Source organism: Aethalodelphis obliquidens, unplaced genomic scaffold, assembly GCF_003676395.1.
Source record: "Aethalodelphis obliquidens isolate GAN/ISIS:26980383/991018 unplaced genomic scaffold, ASM367639v1 scaffold32, whole genome shotgun sequence".
NCBI lineage: Eukaryota > Metazoa > Chordata > Mammalia > Artiodactyla > Delphinidae > Aethalodelphis > Aethalodelphis obliquidens.
Genome location: NW_020837976.1, coordinates 12,640,748 through 12,661,357, shown reverse-complemented (window position 1 = coordinate 12,661,357; position 20,610 = coordinate 12,640,748). Strand labels below are relative to the sequence as shown.

General features: G+C 42.3%; 1 protein-coding gene across 5 annotated transcripts in view; it reads right to left on the bottom strand.

Annotated features, from left to right (window-relative positions):
• Positions 1–391: 391 nt before the first annotated feature.
• The window catches only part of DTNA (dystrobrevin alpha), a 388,958-nt gene continuing 368,739 nt past the window's right edge, over positions 392–20,610 (bottom strand). For 4 of the 5 annotated variants that reach the window (XM_027127717.1, XM_027127722.1, XM_027127724.1 and 1 more), the window contains 6 exons: positions 16,175–16,334; positions 13,390–13,479; positions 11,720–11,888; positions 9,064–9,196; positions 7,006–7,054; positions 392–4,054 (listed from right to left, as the gene is read on the bottom strand). In XM_027127717.1, coding sequence (XP_026983518.1) covers positions 7,037–7,054; positions 9,064–9,196; positions 11,720–11,888; positions 13,390–13,479; positions 16,175–16,334 — 570 coding nt within the window. In that variant the 3' untranslated portion in view covers positions 392–4,054; positions 7,006–7,036. The remainder of the gene's footprint in view (positions 4,055–7,005; positions 7,055–9,063; positions 9,197–11,719; positions 11,889–13,389; positions 13,480–16,174; positions 16,335–20,610) is intronic. The other variant, XM_027127718.1, reaches the window with a different exon arrangement.

Genomic DNA, 20,610 nt, shown 5'->3' with positions numbered 1-20,610 from the left:
GTGAGGATTAAATGTAAATAAAGCAGTTTTTTCTAAAGTTGTAAAGGATTACACAAATGTTAGTTATTTTTTCCCAGTATTTGGAATTTGGGGGAGAAAAGAAAGAAGAAAGAAGAAGAGGAAGAGAAGAAAGGCAAGGGTGTATGGATTGTTTATGTTGATTACAACAAGGCTTTCCATGAGCAGCAGAATAGTATCTCATTAAAAAAAACCCTGCATCCCCAAAGGCAGGAAAAGGTGAGGTATTTGGCTTCATTTGCTTGATCCTCAATGCGTGGTCCATGCTTCATGCTGCAAATACTGACCTGTGGTCTTTCTCCTTAGAACAGACTAACCTCATGTTGCTTTAGGAAATTCACTGAAACAAAGGAACAAAATACACAAGATATAGTGTTTTTAAAAAGATTTTTTAATGAAGAAATAATTCCATTCCAAAATATAGACACACAATTAAATAGTTTAATCACTTCAAAATATAACATGTCCCCAGGAGGTTCCAACACACACACATACACACAAAACAATACTTAACAGCAATACAAAAAACCCATACAATAGTAGTTTTGTTACATACCAATGAATGTTGTGAAATCTTTAGTGTCTCTGAATTGGTTATTTCAAATGGTGTCAAATTACAGTAGTCATAATTAAAAATGTCTTATAGTTAATTAGCCTCAGGATGTGATACTTCTGATTTTTTTCCCCCTCTTTTTGGTTCAAAGGTAAAAATGCCCTTTCTTCTGAGGACATGGTGGAGTTCTTGTTTGTGGCTCCTTGTGCGGAATTGAACCAAGGTGATTGCAGCGACCAAAGGCTGCCGGATTTACAACGTCTACCTACAGTTAACAGCCAAGAACTAATAAGGGTGCACAAAGATGATCAAAATAAAAGCAGACATTAGTGCTAAATTATGAGGCAACAGTCTGGCTCATGCATATAAGAAAATACATAGTATATCACAACAAAGGCCACACTCTTATGTAGTTCAGTTCACATCACTACTTACAAATGAACCTTCCCTGCCTTATAGTAGATCACTCGAGAATCCATTTTTCACAATCTCCAGCACATCTCCCTGTGACCAACCAAATTTACCCCGACTTCCGTCCTGACCAACCACAACTGATTCCTGAATCCCCTACAGTAGATTTCACCCTCCTCCCTCCCTCCATGACATGGCCCCGTGGGGGAGGGTTGGCTGTGTTAGACCAGTGCTCATTAATAGGCCAACATCTCTAATGGAGGTGGATGTGCAATTCATCGTGGAACAAGAAAGAAACAACCCCCGCCAGACGGAATTGGATCTAATGGACAGGACAGGTGGCACCTGCTGGGTTTGCACTTAGAACAGGCCCCAAAAGTAGATTTGGAGAGCCAAGGAAAGAAACCCACCGCAAACCACAAAAACCCAGAACAACACACGCCATTTTGTCTCGGTTACAGGACAGGGGTGCTTGAGTCTGGTCTCAGTGCTGACGTGGAGCTAAGAGAAAGAAAAGGTGGCTGGTTAGTCAGGAATTGGTCATTGGTAGCAGTTTCCAGAGTCCTTGCAATGGCTTTGTACGATGGTTTCGACAACCGTGTGATGGAGTTGGCAATGAATGCTATGACGGGGGAAGGTTATTGGCAGAACAGTTCAAACCTTAGACAAACGTTTTGATGTGGAAACACAAAATGACAACATCTGTCAGCTCGGTCCAGTTGGCGGCTGAATACCACCTGCAGGGTCAGGGTTCTGAGTTCGGGAACTGCCCGGCTATGATTGAGAGCTGACAGCCATGTAGGTAGCTGGGATGTAGTGGTTTTAAGTACTGAGTATGAGGCACCAGTGGTCACCTGCTCCATCTAGAGAGGCACGGGTTCACAGAGGATGGGCAGTGGAAAAGAGATGAACATTAAGATATACCAACAAAATCCGCAATAAAATCCATCTGTGCAAAGAAATCTGAGAACTGTGCAGTTGTGTCCCTTTGGTGTCAGCCTGTTCTCAGGGACATTTTTCAGGCTGGTTCTCCCGAGAGGAATATGATTAAGTACATCAGTGGGCAGACTGGGCTCCTTGCTAATGCCAACCAAGAGCTTTACTATCCCCAAAGCAAGCGATTTTGTTCCACAGGGCAGCCAAGGAGATGGTTTCTGACCCAGTGCAGAGGCATGAACATCTTAGAACTCTCTGGAGAGGAAGCTGGAAGATGTCAGGATGTCTCTTCTCAGCTGGGCACCCACCAACTACCGACTCTGGGAGGTGGCAGGTTTTTGCCAGCCCTGGAAGCAAAACCGAATAGCTGAAGCTTTGAGGTTGACTCAGAATCTTTCTTGCTTATCCTGAATAAGGCCTTTTCAGAGATTTTATTATACAACTTTATTCTAAAGCAGTGGTTCTCCAACTTCGGCGTGCATCAGAATCACCTGGACGGTTTATTCAAACACAGATTACTGGGCCCCAGCCCCAGAATGTCTGATTCCTTAGGCCCGGGCTAGGGCCTAAGCATCTGCATTTCTAATAAATTCCCAGGTGATATTGACGCTGCTGGTCCAGGGACCACACTGTGAGAACCACTGTGCTAAAATGATGTTCTCTTCTTTCTCTTAAAGGAGAAACAGGAATCCAGGGAAGCTGCCAATTTAAGGATAACGTATCTACTATGTTGTAGGATGTTTCTTTCATCAAATATTGAAACGAGTAGAAGATGATTTTTTCATTTCCCCAGAATCCCTAAGGGTGGTCTTTAGTGCTCCCCAAAGAGGGCCCTCAGAAAGGACCATCGACAGAGTCATTCATTCTCCCTTCCTTGTCAGTTCTTTTGCACATTAGCTTTTCACGGGGTGCAAAATCCCAACTCCACTTAGAAGAGCCTGTTTCCTCTCATGTGACCAGAGGAGGCTGCATGCAGAACACCAGGTAGCCAGCTAAGGCAATACACATTCAGAAAGAAGAGGAGGGCGAACGTTTGCAAGCGCGCTTTAAGCCTGTACATTTAAAGCTGAAAGGCGTCCAAACGACCCGATAGGGGAACTTGCGGATGAGCGGTGCTGTTAGAAACATGCTCCCTAAAGCTAAACCGAGAGGAACCAGCCCGTGGAAGAGCAGAGATAACTTGAGTCCATTGGGGGGAACTTATGGCACCTGTGGTTTATAAACAGCTTTAGTAACGAGTATTTCAAAACAGAGTTCACAGTTTTTAAGAAGATCTGTGCTGATTTTAAAAACTAGATTCTATATAATTTGAATGTTGCCTTTATTTTTTGGGGGGGAATATGATCTTTATTTGGAAAAAAGTATTTACACTAAACTCTAGGGCTGATTGGTTGGAGTATCTTGAAAGAAAACAACCCCAAGTTGGAAAGAAGCCCTAAAGACTGGATTCTCCTGGTGTGTTTGGTTCAAGCCTCTGCTCTCAGAGACTTGGAGACAAGTGCAGACCATGCAGGCCAAGGGCCCTTCTTGGCTTTAGGGCTCTGAGTCTGTACCCTCGGGAACCAAATCCTTCGGGCTTAGTGAGTAATTGCAAGTGGTTGTTTTTCTCCAACTGCTGTGGAAAAAAAAAATGTACAGTGTATATAATCAATTGTTTTGCTAAAATCTCAGAGAATTCAGAAATCAAACTCCTAGCTATAAACAGTATTAATATTGTCGTTGTAAACTGACAAGGTTCAATATCAAGTGCAAAGGTTTAAGAAGCTTGTTAATACTGCCGTTGTGAGTAACAGCAGCGTGGGATTTCAGCCTGTGTTTTTATTTTGAGGGATGAGACATGTTACAGAAGATGTAGCTGATAAGTTAGCTTTGAACAGAAGTCTTTTTTTTTTTTTCCTTCTCAAAACACACATCTATGAACTACAAATCTGAGAACAAAAAGTTAGCTGCGCTATAGCCGGCAGAACACGTCTTTAGGGGCAGGGGTCTGTTGGGAGCTGCTGCGTGTAGTGGGTCCTCTCTTCTGTGAGATGAGGCTGCTGCCAGGCTGCCGTCTTCTCCTCTGTAGGGGTGGGTGCAGCTCTGTCCTTCATCACCAGTTCTCATGTTACTTTCATCTGTCTGACTATAGCTTGCCTGGGAATAAGCAATGTGTAATTTTTTTTAAAGATGGTAACTGCTCTCTAAATTAGGGTTATGAAGCTTAGAATCACCCCTTCCCCCCCAACACACACACACACACACACACACACACACACACACACACCCTCTACTTTCTTCCTCTGACAGTCAGGAATGAACGTCCTGGGACACTGTGGGCTACTGCACCTTCTGAAAGAAGAGAGGACAAGAATCCTCCATGCTGAGTCTCTTGCCTAGCGGGTACCTGAGGCATCTGGGGGGTTAAAGCAACGTAAACAGAAATATTGGTGCTGTCCTTTGGACAAGAAGATGAGAGCACTGACTCACCATCAGAATGGCATGCTAATTTAAAAAAAGATCCACTTTGTTCTTCCAACCCTCCAATTTCTCAAGTTAGGATGTGGCTGGTCAAGGCACGTGGAGTACCGTGTGGCCAGAAGGATGGAAAAGGGACCAACCCAAGATCCCAATGGGCCAGAAAGGGATTTTGGTGGACTCTAGTTCGAGTGCTAACCTTTCTGTGTACTGTTTCTTCTAATGTGGCTAGTTGAAAAGCAATAAGTCAGCTTTCACTCTATTCACTCTTGTTAGTGTGTTGGTAAGTGCCTATTTATCTTCAGAGAGGCCTAAGGCTCTTCTTGAGCAGAGGATGGGTCGTCCACGTCTCTGGTGTTTCACCTTTTGCCCTTTAGTCATGTAGGGCTCTGCCTGGTGGATGCCTAATTGACTCTGAGCTGCTGAAATCAGCTCTAGGACCCTTGCAGAAGAGATGCATATACTTTGGGATAATTTCTGGTCTTGTAGTGTAGCCAGAAAGTCCAAACAAATAGATTTCAACAGATGAACCGTGCTACAATTTCAGCTGTATTTCTTGGCTACATCAAGAAAAACTACAGTAGGGTAGAACTAGGTGCAAAGATGAAAAGCTACTAGTTCCTACAGGGTTCTACCCGGTCTTAAATGAATTTTGTCTGATTTGCTGATTTAGTGACAGGCTGGTTTATATTTAGAGTTCTGTGGGATGCCAGCTAGGTAGGTAAGGATGCAGCAGGCAGCAGAGGCCACAACTGTTTTAACTTTTCACTGCCAAATTGGCAACAGAAGATTTAAAAAGGGCCTAAGAACTTTCAGAGTACTGAAATCTCTGGCGTTTATGGACAAGAACCAAACACCATTTTTTTTCTGGGTTTATGTCAAGGGCATTTCATTAGGCTTTTAGAAAAGTATATTTTTCTAAGCACTACCTACTGATGTTTAAATAATGTGCAGAACAAAAATGATCAGATTGCTGGAGCTCAGAGAAAGAAAATGCTATGAAAGGAAAAGGCTTGCTCCTTTGGGACTAGATTTGTTATAACTGGACTGAATATTTTCAGAAACAGCTCCTGGGAATTTTTCACTGCAGTCATCATGAATCAGGAGAACGTGTGGTGTAGCATTCTCAAATCCAAGGGAGGCAGACTAAAACGCACTCAATGAGATCCTCCCTTTTATACCAAGAGGGCCTCACAGCTCAAAAAATGTATTTCATAATAACAATTACACTTTAATTTTTACTTGCTTAATCTTAACCTGAGGACCAAGACAGGAGGTCAGTGGTGCTTGAACTAGAATGTATTCTTTACTAATCGATATGTCATTTAGGAGATATATATCGCTTTTTCAATTTAGCAGCCAGAGTTGAGTTTCCTATCAACTGCACTATTCCATGGGTGGGAAAAGACTGTAGAACTAAAGTGGATACAAGTCCTCGGGACCGTGCATCCGGATGACCGTAAGAGGTGTATTAGCTTTGAAGTGTAATGTGGGACATCTAAATGGCCATTGGCTGGAGCCAGAGAAGCCATCAAGTCTCACGGGACAGTGTAGCTGAAGGTATATCAAGTCATTGTACGAAGCTGAGTCCCAGCCGTATTTCCACAATCAGAGCAAGCAAGCTGGTTCTGAGTCCCGGGGGCTCTCATACACTCACATAATAATTATAGTCACTCCTAGGGACTGAATTGCTTGTAAAGCACTGAGCATAGTGCTAGGCATGTATGTGTGTGCTAGGAATAAAATGATAGTGCGTCTGCCACTATGTTAAGCTCTTTAAAAGCTATATCTCAGTGAGTACAACTCCTCCATGAGGTAGGTATTGTGATATATGTTGAACAGAGGGAACAGAGGCTCAGAGAAGTCTAGTAGTTTGTCAAAGATTATGCTGCTAAGATTTGATGGAACTCATATTTGAAATCAGTCTATTTGAGTCCAGGGCCTAAGCTTCAGATGACTATAGTGAAGTGATCCTGCCAATCAAGGGCTATTCTCTTCACATTAAAAAAATTACTGAGGATTTCCCATGTATTTAGGTAGATCCTTAAAGCTGGGGGACCACATGCCACAGAAATGATATCTGAAATTAAATTATATCTTGCTGAATTCCACAATGGATTTGAATTCGCTGTTCTAAAACCATAAGGCTGTAGAAGGTTTCCTCTCTGTTTTTGCTTCTTTTGTTTTCTTTAATAACACATGCTTTTGCTTTCACTCATTAAGGTACACACTTTGATCTTCTGGGCCCTGAATACAGCAGGACTAAGGAGCTGACTCATCTCTGCAAGTGCTGAGCAAGGTTGGACTTTTCTCTCTCAAATGCTAGAGAGGCTGAAAACTTGAATGCAGTTATGAATCAGTGTTATGGCTTCACAGCTAAGAATTTCTGGGGCATCTTTGGTATTATTGAAATTTCTGTGCCAACTTTCCTAATTAATAGAGTAAAAAGTCAACTCCCAAGGTTGCCTGCCAAATCTCCACTGGATTATAATGAAATGCTTCATAGATTGGGAAGGAGGGTATTTTATCATAGAGAAAACCTAAGAGAGAGTGATTGTGAATATAGGTTACAAGTTATCAGAATCCAGTGTACAGTGGCCACGTTTCCTCCTAAATAAGAGGATACTTACTTGAGAGGAGAGTGATAAAAGGATATTGCATTCAACCTTGCAAGCTGACCTGTGGGTGACAAAGGACACAAACAAGAAAGGTGACATGTCATGTCTGTGATGTAGTCAAGCTGGTGAATTATTTGGTTGGAAGCCATGCAGAAAGAGAGAGAGACAGAGAGAGAGAAATAGAGAGAGAGAGTGCAAGGAATGAAAGTAACTTTCTGGCCCATCCAACAACCATATGCTCATAGAGCAGTCAAGGAAAACCACTTCGACCTTCTCCAGGGCATATATCTTGAGTGGGGACACACAGGCCTGTTATCTCTCAGCCCTTTTCTTTGTCTTTCCCTTGAAGTCACTGGGTGTGGAAAGGAAAGGAGAGAGAGAAGGAGCTTAACATCTACCAGAGATGGCTTGAACTCCAATCGGAGCTGATGCTATTAATAGAATTTCCTTTCATTTTGGTCATATCAGGTTAAATTCCTAAGTCATTAAAATAAATAAAAATCTAATATCTTATATGAAATGACTCACTTTCTTTTAAAAAAAAATCTAGAATTTCATTTACTGTGGTCACCAAAATCCAGAAACTGATATGGGCTCAAATAGGGAGATCTAATAGGCACCTCTAACAGCATGAACCAGAATATTGATTATTTCACCACCTCTCTCTCTCCCGCTATGCAGCAGAGCCAATTGAGATACGAGTAGGAATGCCATCCCTCAGAGTTCCCACGGACACCCTGAGCTTCATCCAGACTAACTTCCTTCCGCGGACAGGCCATAGAAGTCGCAAAGAAAGAGCGGCCTCCATGGTCTGCACTCAAGGCAAGTTTGCTTCTGTAGCAGTAAAGTACGGCTTTACGTATCTGGTCCCTGTTTGTTTTGTTTATCTAGGCCTACATTGTAGTTGCTTCTGAAATGTGGCTGTCAAAGTGAAAAGGCTAATGGAACATTCCAGAGAGGCAAAGCTTCTGTGTTATACTGTCAAGATGGGGTTGGTGGGCTTCCCTCTTCCTCTATTCTTCTTGGGAAGATATTTCCAAACAATCTATAAACATATGAGAAGGAGAAGATAATTTATTCTCTCTGCTTCTCTTTCCTTCACTAATAGAGAAAGAGGGGGCTACTGCCAACCTAAGACTGTGGAAAAAAGCTTGTCTGGCCATCGGACAGAAAGCCTGACATGATAAAATAACCCCTGGGGTCTGGGAGGCAGCAGGTCTCGATGAGCCAAATACCCCTGAACTCCCAGAACCCCAACAAGACACAGGGAAGGGAAACATACAAGAAAAACAAACATGGCAGTAGAACAATCTCCATGGGGAAAATGCACCCCCTTAAGGATGAGTGGCTAATTACACTTATTCCCAATTGCATGTGTTATGTCCAGTGACTTCTCAGATGGACTAATATGCTCCAGTACATATGACAATCTGCCCAACCATACCCTGCTGAATGTGGGCCTACAGTTCCCCTAACATTTCTTGGTGAGGTTTGTCACTCTTTCACTTCTTGACATTTGATATAAGGCAGGCAGCGAGGGAAGCTGAGGACAAATGATTCAAGGGAGGAGGTATATTTATGCTTAGTCAATTTCCTTGAGCCTTGTTCCCTGACAGTCATCCTACAGTATCCATGGGGGATTAGTTCCAGGACATCCCCACACAGCAGATACCAACATCCACAGAGGCTCAAGTCCCTTATAGTTGAACCTCAGTATCCACAGATTCTGAATCTGTGGATATGGAGGGCCGACTGTATCTTTTCTTAAAAAGTATTTTCCTAATGATTTTGGAGGATCATGGACTATTAGTCACCATGTTTCCACTAATGTGGAAGGCCTCTTTTACTTTCCAACTCAGAATTCATAGGAATTCATGGTGAGTGACAGCTATACGAAGTATTTAACATTTTTCCTGTCTAGAATTCATGGACTAAGGAGTTCAGTCAGAATATTCCAGAAAGGGAGTGTGGAAGGAAGGAGAAGGCACCGAATTTTGGAGTAATGTAAAAGACCCAGCTACTGAGGGACTGGGGCAGGAGTGGTAAAGGATGTGGGCCAGCTCTTGGTACCTGGTAGGCTTCGTCCTGTAGCTTCTGTTTCAGGTATTCCTCCATCTTCAGCTCATTCTCCAGCTGCCGGACAGAGTCATCTTCATAGTTCTCATCCTCTGGCCGCACATATGGGTCCCCATCTTCTGTAACCCTGGGAATCAACCACAGTGGGAGTTTCGGAGCAAATCTTAAAGGAAAGTATGAGTGGAATTCCTGTGTTAGCTGTAGTTCTGGGCACACGTTTATTTAGTCCTTCAATTCACTTCTTTGCTTCAATTCACTTCAATTCTGTCTCTTCTTTGACAGAATGAAAAAACTTTAAAAATGCTTTGGAAGTTTGGAGAAATATATGATCAAGGTGTTCTCACAGACAATTTTTCTATGGCAATCTGGTGTCCTCTATGTTTTCCTAGGGTTAACAGGAATGAGCTGACCTTTAAATGTCTGTCGTTCTTGAAAAGGGTAGGCTTATCCTTTGAGAGGACATAGTTTCTCCAGTTTGGGGGCTTAAAAAAAATGGAATCCAAGAACACTTTCTATAAGGGAAGTAAGCCCTCTAGTGAAATAATGATTAGGACATTTGTTCATCATTTAACGCTCTTTGTCTTATGCATGTATAGAGGAATCGTGCACGCATCTGCTTTATTCCTGTGGTAGAGTCAAGTCTCTCTCACCGATCAGCTAATCGATGTCAGGAAGACTAATACTCTAACCCATAGCTCTTAATCTTCAAAATTTATACTAGCTCTGAACTTAAGAAATCCGGGCTTCCCTGGTGGCGCAGTGGTTGAGAGCCCGCCTGCCAATGCAGGGGACACGGGTTCGTGCCCCGGTCTGGGAAGATCCCACATGCCGCGGAGCGGCTGGGCTCGTGAGCCATGGCCGCTGAGCCTGCGCGTCCGGAGCCTGTGCTCCGCAATGGGAGAGGCCACGACAGTGAGAGGCCCGCGTACCAAAAAAAAAAAAAAAAAAAGAAATCCATTTAAATTGTCCAATTCCACTATGAAATAAATAGATAAGAATGATCTCATTCACTAAATGTGTGACTCTCTTCATCTATTCATCCCAGGATATATATAAAGCTCTTCCTGGGACTGAACATAAATTCACAACCTAAATCATATGACTAAAATATTCTCACGCTAAAACACAGTGCATGTTTTGATAGTACAGATATTAAAATATCCCCTAAAATGAAAAGAGTGGTCAAGTAGAAGTTTCTGGGTTGGAACTTAAATGCCAATGTTCATGTTTATTTATATTTGTACGACATGTCCTCGTTATTTTTAGAGGTTTGGGGTCAGCCTAAATAGGTCTACGAGACCTCTATGAACTTTCCCTTCCCAAGCCCCACAGCCATGTTTGTAGCTGGTCCTGCCACCAGTGTATCAGGGACAGCAGATGGGGTGGCCTTAGTTACAGTTTTGGACCTTAGGATCAGATCAAGAAAATTTTAGGTAACCACCATGTAAATGCTTAATTATAAAAAAAATCAAATGGATTTGTATTTATCAGACTAAACTGATAATTAATTCACCAGTTTGAATAACAAACAAATCAAATAATTCTAAATTATAGAGGAAAGTTCAAGAAAGCAAACTGAAACTAAAAGCAGCAGCTTCCTGCTACGTAAAATTATAACTGTTTTGTTTTGATCTTACGCTCTGCCTTTCACAGCTGGCTTTCAATCCATGTCTATTTATAATTCCCCATTATTACTGGCCTTTTACTCACTGCTTGGATGGACAGCCAAAACACCAGAAAGGCCTCTGGTTAGTTTCTTCTCTGGGTCTTTAAAACAGATAGTTTATTTTTGTAGACTCATCTGCAGTTCTTCTCACATTAAGCACCATCAACCTTCTGTAGTTTTTTTTTGAACTATTCATCAATTCTCTTTTCCAGAATTTGGGTGAGCCCCTGCCCACATTTCTCAGAACTCCGCTTACTTCACTTCCTTCATTTTACCCTTTTCCCTCCCAAGCTGGGCTCTGCAGGTCTGTCCCAGCTTTTTGCCTTTGTTTCTCAGCTTTGGTTTTCCCTGCCTGACTGCTTTGAGCTGATCCAGCGTCACAGAAGTTCTAGTGGCTACGTGAGTGATTCTGCTGACTCCTGTCAAGCTACAGATGCCTAATTGGGTGAAAAATCTTTGCAAAATGTCTTTTGAAGGTCAGGTTTATACATATTCAATAATTCAAGCGAATTGGACTTCTTTATAATGAGACTTTATACATTTAGTTATTTCAATCACAAGTGCGTATATGATGCTGTTTACACCCACTTTGAACAGAGACCTCTCTAGTATCACCAGGTCCTTTAAGAGCAAATCTAGTAAATTCAGAAGATAGGATGATTTATCTCCTGAACTAGCTATGAGTCCTGGGAGGGTGGGAGAGATTTTTGACACTATTTTGTAACCAATTAGCACAGTGCCTTGGGCAAGCCAGGCTCTCAGTAAGTACTGGTTGGTTTTTGTTACTGATACTCTGGAAATTGTTAGGGGGAAAAGTCACAATGACAAATTGAAATGTAGCACCCTTCTACCTCTTCTGGCAGAAAAGGAAACTGAACCATTCCTTTCCAAAATAAAGAAGCAAGCAACCATATTTTAATTTTCCTATGCTCCCTGCAGAGTGTTCTGTTACTGAGAAAATACCCCCAAGCAGAAAATACTTACATGTCGCCACGCATGGCACTTGGGGTAGCTCCACTGTGAAGGTACCCGGGTTTTCGGGCATGGATTTGCGCTAGAAAAGCCTTTTCAGAGGTTGGTGATGGGACCAGATCTTCAAACTGAGTCCGTGCAAGTTCAGAATCCACGTTACTCTCAGTTTCACTCCCCGCCTCTATTAGGTACAATTGAAGAAGTGAAGAATGACCTAGACTTTTTTATGATCGATTGGCAAATAAAGGGCTAGGCTTAACATTAACCAACCTATGCTGATTAAAACACTGACCAGTTATTTTACGTAAGTCAAGTATGTGTTCGTTTTTTCTCAAAATGAGAATTGATACTGACGTGAATTACCACAAAATCAGTTAGTATACAGTATTGTCTTTTTATCTCAATAATATTATAAGGAATCTTTGTCTTAATAACTGACTTAATTCTTGAAGCCATCTGTTTTTTCCCTCTATAAAAGTCTTTATTGGGCTTCCCTGGTGGCGCAGTGGTTGGGAGTCCGCCTGCCGATGCAGGGGACACGGGTTCGTGCCCCGGTCCGAGAAGATTCCACGCGCCGCGGAGCGGCTGGGCCCGTGAGCCAAGACCGCTGAGCCTGCGTGTCCGGAGCCTGTGCTCCGCAACGGGAGAGGCCACAAGGTGAGGAGGCCCGCGTACCGCAAAAAAAAAAAAAAAAAAAAAAAAAACAATAAAATAAAATAAAAATATAAAAAGTCTTTATTAAAACTGTTGTTACTTTTGCTTAATATTACTTTAATTTAGGAAACACAGACCTAAAATATTACATTCACTTAATATTTCAAAAATTTATAAGAGTATAAACTAATAGTCCTTGAAATGCCTACAATGAGAATAACATTTTTAGTCATCATTTGCTAGGGCAGTGAGTACATGCCATTAATCATGATGTATTAACTACTGTCATTTTTATCCTATTTGGTAATCTTAATCTAAAATAATAGCAACACTTTTCATTACTTTAATTCTAATTATAGAGGTTTTAAGAAATTTAAATCCAGGTTTTTTTTAACATTAAAGTTTTCTTTCTTATAGTTGTTGTAATCTCAACTATATGACCACAGTCCTTTCAAACAGATATCTTGCTAGGAGGGCTTTAAGGAATAGACGAGATGTATTAGTAACTGATATTTCTTTGCATATTCACGCTGTAAAAGTTTTTAAAACTCTGTGTAGTAGTATTAGGATGAAGAGTGCTACAATTTTATGCTATTTATTTTCTTCGCAGATCTTTCTTTAGTGATATTGCAAAGGTAAATTTCAGTTTCGCCTCTTTCAAATAGCCATTCATTCCAAATGAACAAGTCTTAATTAGTAAATAAGACATTTGACCCTATAAAATAACTTTAGCATCATGTCACTTTGGGTCATGATATATTTAACAGTGGCTAACTTGGGATTCTGTATTTACAAGTCAATTTTAATATTTATTCTTTTCTGCATTTTTCAAACTTTGTGCATTGAGCATGTATTCATGATCTTCTCATTAGCAAAGTATAAACGGTACTAAAACAATCTAATATCCCAACAAAATATCACATAGACCTTTAAAAAATCTTTTTATACTTGACAATGAGCAGCTCTCTAACAGAAGTTATGGGTCCTTCTGCAATGAGACGACAAATGGGAGGGGACCAGGGACTCACCGGAATTCAACTCTTTCACAAGAGAGGACATGGTGTTAGTGATCGAATCCGCTGCTACTAGTAAGTCATTCCGTAAATTTCTTCTTGAACCTTAAGAATGATAATGAAAAAAAATCAAAGCTCTCCTTTTCCCCCAATTTTTATGCTGTTTATCATTTCCATTGATATCCTAAAGCAAGAAAACGTCCAAGACTTCTCCTTTTCAGAAGTGCTTTGGTTCATTTCCTGAAAAAAAAACATGGTACTCAGGCCAGTGGCCTTTGATATAAGAAGACATGGCAACTGATGGGGATTCATATACTTTATTGTCCAAATTGGGACAATTTTACAAGTGAAAGGGAAGGTATTAATAACAAGACTGGGTGACCTGGCACAAACTGGGATGATCCCAGGTAAGCCAGCATGTGTGGTCATCCTTCAGAATCACCTCACAGATGAAAAGCCTGGTTTTGCCACGAGAGCTGTGCCTTCCCAGCAGCTGCTACTGTTTCAGCCCTTACCTGGTGGCTGAGCACATCAGATTCTGATCTCCGTCACCATAGCCTCTGTCTCCCATCAGGGCTCCCCGAGCTTCCCCTGTCATTTCAGGTACCCCTTGGGAATGGGAACCCTGTGCACTGTATGTCCCCAGAGTTTGGAAAAGGGGTGAGGATTCTTGCTCCTGCTGCCAAGACGTGGGCAGATGTATGCCGGGTACCCTGAACTGGAACTTACAGCATGTTTCTCTATGGTAGAGGAAGATTATTATGAGGTTTCCATCCCACTAAGGGTTAAAGGGTATTTGTGGGCTGGACTGGGAGTGGGGCAAGGTCGATGTAGAACAGAGGGCCAAATTCCTAATATCTTTGGAAAAAAGACTCAAGATTCCAAATATCTGACTTACAGATGAATTTATGCAGGATGAGCTGGGGCTGCTTAGATAGGTCACATTTCATTGTGATTTCTTAGTAAGTAAAACTAAATAAGTAAAATAATAAACACATGTAAATTTAAGAAATCAAAGGTAAAACAATATTACAGGAAACTCAAATTGATTTAATATACTGTAAATTTCTTTAAGATTTAGGGAAAGGGCAGTTTTCCCTCTAAAAATTAAAAAAAGGAAATTATTTTGCATAACTTAAATTATATTTGTACAACTTTAATCATTTTCTTTTTCAGGAAAAAACGCCCTGTAATAGATCTTCCTTTTTCCCTCAGAACAGAAAGTACATCATGCTCTCCCTTCAAAATGTAAGCTTTTGCGCTTTCCTGGTGGCGCAGTGGTTGGGAGTCCACCTGCCGATGCAGGGGACACAGGTTCGTGTCCCGGTCCGGGAGGATCCCACATGCCACGGAGTGGCTGGGCCCATGAGCCATGGCCGCTGAGCCTGCGCGTCTGGAACCTGTGCTACGCAACGGAGGACACAAGGGTGAGAGGCCCGCGTACCGCAAAAAAAAAAAAAAAAAAAAAAAAAAAGTAAGCTTTTATCCCCTATAAACAGTGGATGAGAGCATCTTTTTCCTCAGTCTCTCTGGATATTACTGATGTTAAACATTTTTTTTTGAATCTGCTAGGCAAAAGGTGATTTTGATTAAAATTTGTATTTCTACAACTCTTTGTGAGATTGAACATCTTTATGGGCTATTTGTTCTTCTGTCGGTTCCTATCCTTCACCTATTTTTGTTTTGGGAGTGTCTTTTTCTGACTGAGCTGTGTGTGCTTTAATGTATAACTGAAATTATGAAACTTGATTGCTACATATGCTGGAAATGTTTCCTCAAGTCTATTCTTTTGCCTTTTAACTGTTTATGTTTCTTTTTGTCTTAAAACTAGTAGTCGAATATGTCGCTCTTTTCCTTAGATCTACACGTGAGGACCTGGGAGGATGTCCACCATATACCGCTAATTCAAGGGAGATGCAAATTGCAGACCAAAATGCAATGCATGATCGAATTTGTGTGGAAAAAGAAGAGTATATGTCCATAAAAGCAAACTTAAACATAGATATTTATATATAAGTGAAACGTTGAGAAGGGCCAAGCTGTTAATAGTGTTTACTTCTAGGAATGAGACTGGCAGGCTGAGGGTCGGCAGGAGGATTTCTTTTTTTCTAATTTTCTACAAATTTAAAAAGTGATGACAAAAAAAAGTTTTATAAAGTGTTAAAATATTTCCAAATGAATAAGATCACTTGCTTTGGGACCCCACTCCCACCCCGACACTCCGCAGTACATAAGCAGAAGAGGCAGCGGTGGGAGAATGCTGTTTGTTGCTGTTTGTCATCTCACATCCCTCTTTGCCCTCTTCTATTGACTATGGAGAGCTAGCCTCGCAGCCCCATAACACAGAGGCAATGATTCAACTCTTTAAGCCATCTGGAAAATGACTAAGCATCCTTCTTGATCGCCTCAGTGCTAAAGAGCTGGGATTGTTTACTCTCAATCTTGAGTTTGCTTTCATGTAAAGAGACGAAAGGAGGAAATATCTTTCGGAATTTTAAAACGGATTACATTTATAAGATTTCCTGGAATATTGCTGAAAGGATTTCCCTTCCCTTAATGAGCAAAGGCTCATAAAAAAACGGGGCAGGGCAAGAGAAGCCAAAAGAAGATAAGATGGTGAAGGGAAGAACAGATTAGTGTAGGGAGTTTCTGAAAAGTCTTGCAGGCCCGGCTTTGACACGAACTGTGGAATACACTAGAGCATCCACGGTGAGGCTCTGATAACTCTAGATCATGCAATCCTTGGCGACTTATTTGCAACAGAAAAGCAGAACACACACACACAAATAAAGCCACTTACTTTGTGCAAACGCCTCCTGTACGTCTCCCCCTACCCCTGTGAGAGAGTCCTGAGGCGTGTGGGTTGGGGTGGAGCAGGCGGAAGCTGACCGGACGGGCATGGGGATGGGCCTGCTGATGGTGTGGCTGGGGGAGGAGCGGGGAGAGCCTGCCCCCTGGGTCTGGAGAGACAATGCAAGTCATTAATTGTTTTCGCAAGAAGATGCCAAATGCCCTTCCCAGTGTCTCAGTCAAATGTTAAAGACAGTGACAATGAAATTCCAAAGTAGGTGGAAATCCTAGGTAATTAAGATGGTAATTCTCAACCTGAGTTGCAGGTGCAGATAATTTAGGACCTTACTGTACATGATCTGAAGTTTTGGTTACAAACTGAAAGCTAAGAATATTAGTACTGCATTCATTGTTCTGTAATATAGGAGATGTTTGCCCATGTAATGAAGCTACTGTTAAGCAGTGATAATTACAAGGTGTGTTTATGTTCTCCTTGAAGGAAGCTCTATATAGAATAAAAAGACATTAGGAGAAAGTTTTAAATATAAACTCAGAGACTGTTAGGGATGGATGTGGTTTACATTCTTCCTAAACTTTCAACCTGTCTTGTCCTGGCATCATCTGTAGAGGATAATTTATAGTTCCAATCATGTCATGCCATATTGCATATGTTAAGTCTCAAATAAAGAATCAAATGAAGTGTAAATTGTTTAATCCCTGTTTTACAGTAAAAGTTGTCTTTGTCGAATTGCTCTGTGATTCAGGGATTCAAATGGGGAAGAGAAAAAAGAAATACTGGTTTCTAATTTTTGGGTAATGTTTCCTGTAGGAACTGTCCTCTTTGCCTATGAAAAAGCAGTATTCTAGCAGCAAGAACAGTGGGATTTTAAAAGGAGTAAAGAAAAAAGGAGAACACAACTTCAAAGCCATTTATCTCCTCATTTCAGCCCTTGGCATGAAATAATTCTGAGGCTGTCAAACCTTGAATTTCGCAGTCTTGGTTCTACAATGAGGTCTCTTGGAAACATTTCCTGTTTTAATAATTAGTTTACAAAGGAAGTAAAGTCAGCACGAATAAGAAAATGTAAGAAGTGCATATACAACAGATTAGGTATTCACATAAATTCCACTCCAGTCCACTGGGTCTGGCCAGGGAGAGTGAGGACTCTTCCACAGCAAGGCCCAGAGGTTCATCATCACCCCATTCAAACCCCAGACATGCACCACCAGAGCCGTGCTCTGGAATATTCGATTTAGGTCTTTGCTGTGGGTTCAGCTACTTGCAGTTAAAACACACAACATCAATCTTGTAAAATGCCATGCTGTTAGCTTTCCAGGGCTCAGCGTCACACAGAAAAGTCAAATCTATAAATTGAGGAAAATCCCGAATTAAAAACGAAGCAAAACAGAAAATAACTCGTGTGATGCTCGAGGTGCTGAGGATTCCACTCTCACTCGCAACAGTACCTTGGAGTGGCCTTTCGGGCCCAAGGAAGAGAAGTTTGCCTGCTTGTGAGGCTTTGCAGCCCCTTGCCCCAGCCTGCTCCAGGACGGGTCTGGTTTCCCCCAGCAAACTTGGGCAGCTCAATGTCATTACCACGAAACCTCTGCTTCTGAGGTACCTGGGCATTTCCTTGCTTCCCACACCAATAAGTGACCTCATGTTTGAGTCATGCTTTGCCATGTACACAAGGTTCTCATGTACATCCTCATGGGTTTCTCTCCATGACCCATTGAAGTAGGTCCCATTATGCTAAATGCGCGGTTATGGACCACAATGCTCAGAGAGGTGAAAAGAATTGCCCAGGAGATGGAGCTAGAGTGTCCGAGCTGGGGCCTGAGCCCAGGTGGTCTGCCTGCCCTAGAGTGGGGGGACCTGGATGGGCTATGGCTGGTGACGGATCCTTCAAAGGAGACAGGTGTTGGTTAGGTACCCTGAGATCAAGTGCCTCTCCCTGGCAACCCGTCCTGCACATCCTTTTCAAGACAGGGTCCTCAGCAGAGCTCCTTGCCCTTTCTCATCTGATCTTTTTACCAAGGAACCAGGTGCAGCTGGGAGGAGGGACTGGTGATGATGGGAAGTTGGACAGAGGGGTTGAAGGAAGAAGGCTCCTCTTGGCTACATAGGGTGGCTTACCTTCTCAACCCTGGAAGCCAGATCCTCTTCTGCGATAGATTCACAATAATGATAAGACTCCATTTCTGTATGTAATTTACAGTCTCTAAAGCACATTTACATACATAGTTTTGTTTTATTCTCCCACTAATCAGTGCTAGGAATGATAGTAACTTATATCTGAATAGCAATTGTCAGTCTAGAAAGCATTTTAATCCCATCTACTTCACTTAATCCTCTCAACAACCATACGAGGTATTATTACTCTCATTTTTCAGGTTAGCAAGCTAGGATCAGAGGTGATAATTACCCAAGGTCTCTGAGCTAGTGAAGGACAGAGATAAAATGGATCCCCAGACCTTAGGCTACAAGGCCAGGACTTTCCCAGGCTGCTCCTCAGAACTGTGGGCACTGTGACCAACCATCACATATTTCCATCTATGTTTCATAACATACTTTCACTAACAACCTGAAGACTCAGAAGGTGTAGGACACAGACTCACTAGGGAGTGGTGATGGAGCAGTGGCCTAGGGCTTTCTGCTGGGCCAGGCAGTACCTTCTAGTTACTGGGTCATGGAGAGCAGCGTGAGTGCCCAGGGTGGAGCAAGCAACCTTCAGGCTGGTTATCAGCCAGTACAGAAATACAGGTCCACAGTCTCTTATCTGCAAATGTGAAATCCAATGGGCAACACATGTTGTTTCATAATTAATGTGAGGCTACTTATGTGGTGTCTGCACTGTATTGCATTTCTAAAACCTCAAAGATTCTGAGTTCCAGACGATCTCTGGACCCAGTGATTTCAGATATGAGGCTGTGGGCCTGCTTTTCAATGTTTGATGGCTGTGCTGGGGCTGTAGTATAGGCCAGCCCTGCTCATACCTGTGCCACCAGGCTCTGCAGCATAGGGTGCTTGTGGGGTTCCCCCCTCCCCTTTGGGTACCGCACCGGCCCCACCTCTTCTTGCTTAACACCTTGTCTCCAAAGGCAACTTTTCCTACACCTTTCTGCCTGTTTCCTGTCTTCAAAACTCCCATCAGTGGTCTTGTGTTAAGAGAAAAATAATGGACTGTGGTTACATGTTAAGGGAAGAACAATTGATGGAGTCTAAATTACACCAATGTGTGAATGGCTAATAGCCACCAACTCCTAAATGAATCTCCAACTGGTGCAACTTCAAGCAGTCTGATTATATGAAGAATTTAGGTGGAAGATTCTACGCTGAAGTAAAGATTCACTGCATCTTTCCTACAATTTGTAACTCCCCAGTCATGACCAGTCTTTACCCAGACTTGGGGGTAGAACCCTGGCTCCCTGGGTGATCAGGGCCCCATCACCCTTTGTCAGGACACTGGCCAGTTTGATGCATAGTAGACTTATTGCTGGGAACACCATCTCTGTTCTTCTTTTCTGCTGTTCTTGCAGAACCACTAAGGAATGGTAGTTGCCTCTTGGCTTTGGGGTAGATCAGTGAAGATGTCACAGAGTTTCATTTTCACAGGTGAGGCCCCTATAGAATGGTGGCCTCTGGTCTGGTCATGAAGCACGGTTGTCGGCTAACAACTTTAGAAGAGTTAGAATGAATAATCTCTGTGAACATCCTTTCCTGGAAATTATCCGGTGATTAATGGAGCAAAGACTTAAGGGACAATGGTCCACGCAGATCAATATATAGATCTCAAATTCCCGAGAAGAGGGGTGATTTATGGAAGAAGGAAAACATACATCATACTTGGCAAATTTAAAATTGTTCTCTTCCTAGAGAATAAATGAAAAATTCATTTCTACCCTCCATTCTCTGAGTCCGCTCAACCTGCTGTTGTATCAATTTTTAAAAAGTCTGACAAGATCCATAAGTTTTCCGATTTTTTTCCAGGAAGTATTTGGGTTTCCACTCAGCACCAGAAAGGAGGGATGCTTCAAGGGAAGTGCCTAATGTCTAATTGTGGAGCCAGCACTGTCTGGAGAAATGGCAGAGCAGATGACCATGAGACAGGAGGAGGCGGTACTATGGACCCTCCCCGACCCAGGTACCCCGCCCCCGAAAGTCAGCCTCTCAGGTTTGGGGGAGAATGCAGTGTAGTCAGGCCTGGTTTTACGTAGCAGCCTGTTTAGCTACATTCAACCCTCTTTTCATCCTTTCTTCCAGTACACACTGACTGACTATCATCATAGGGCTTCTTGTGGGGACACAGATGAGATGACTAATTCTGATTGGTCAGACAGGAGGCACCATTTGCCCTGGGTCTTATAGCAGAGATTTCCAGGCAGAAAAGAGCAAGTACTGGGGTGGGGCGGGGGGGAAGAGCATTCCAGGGCTTGGAGTATCAA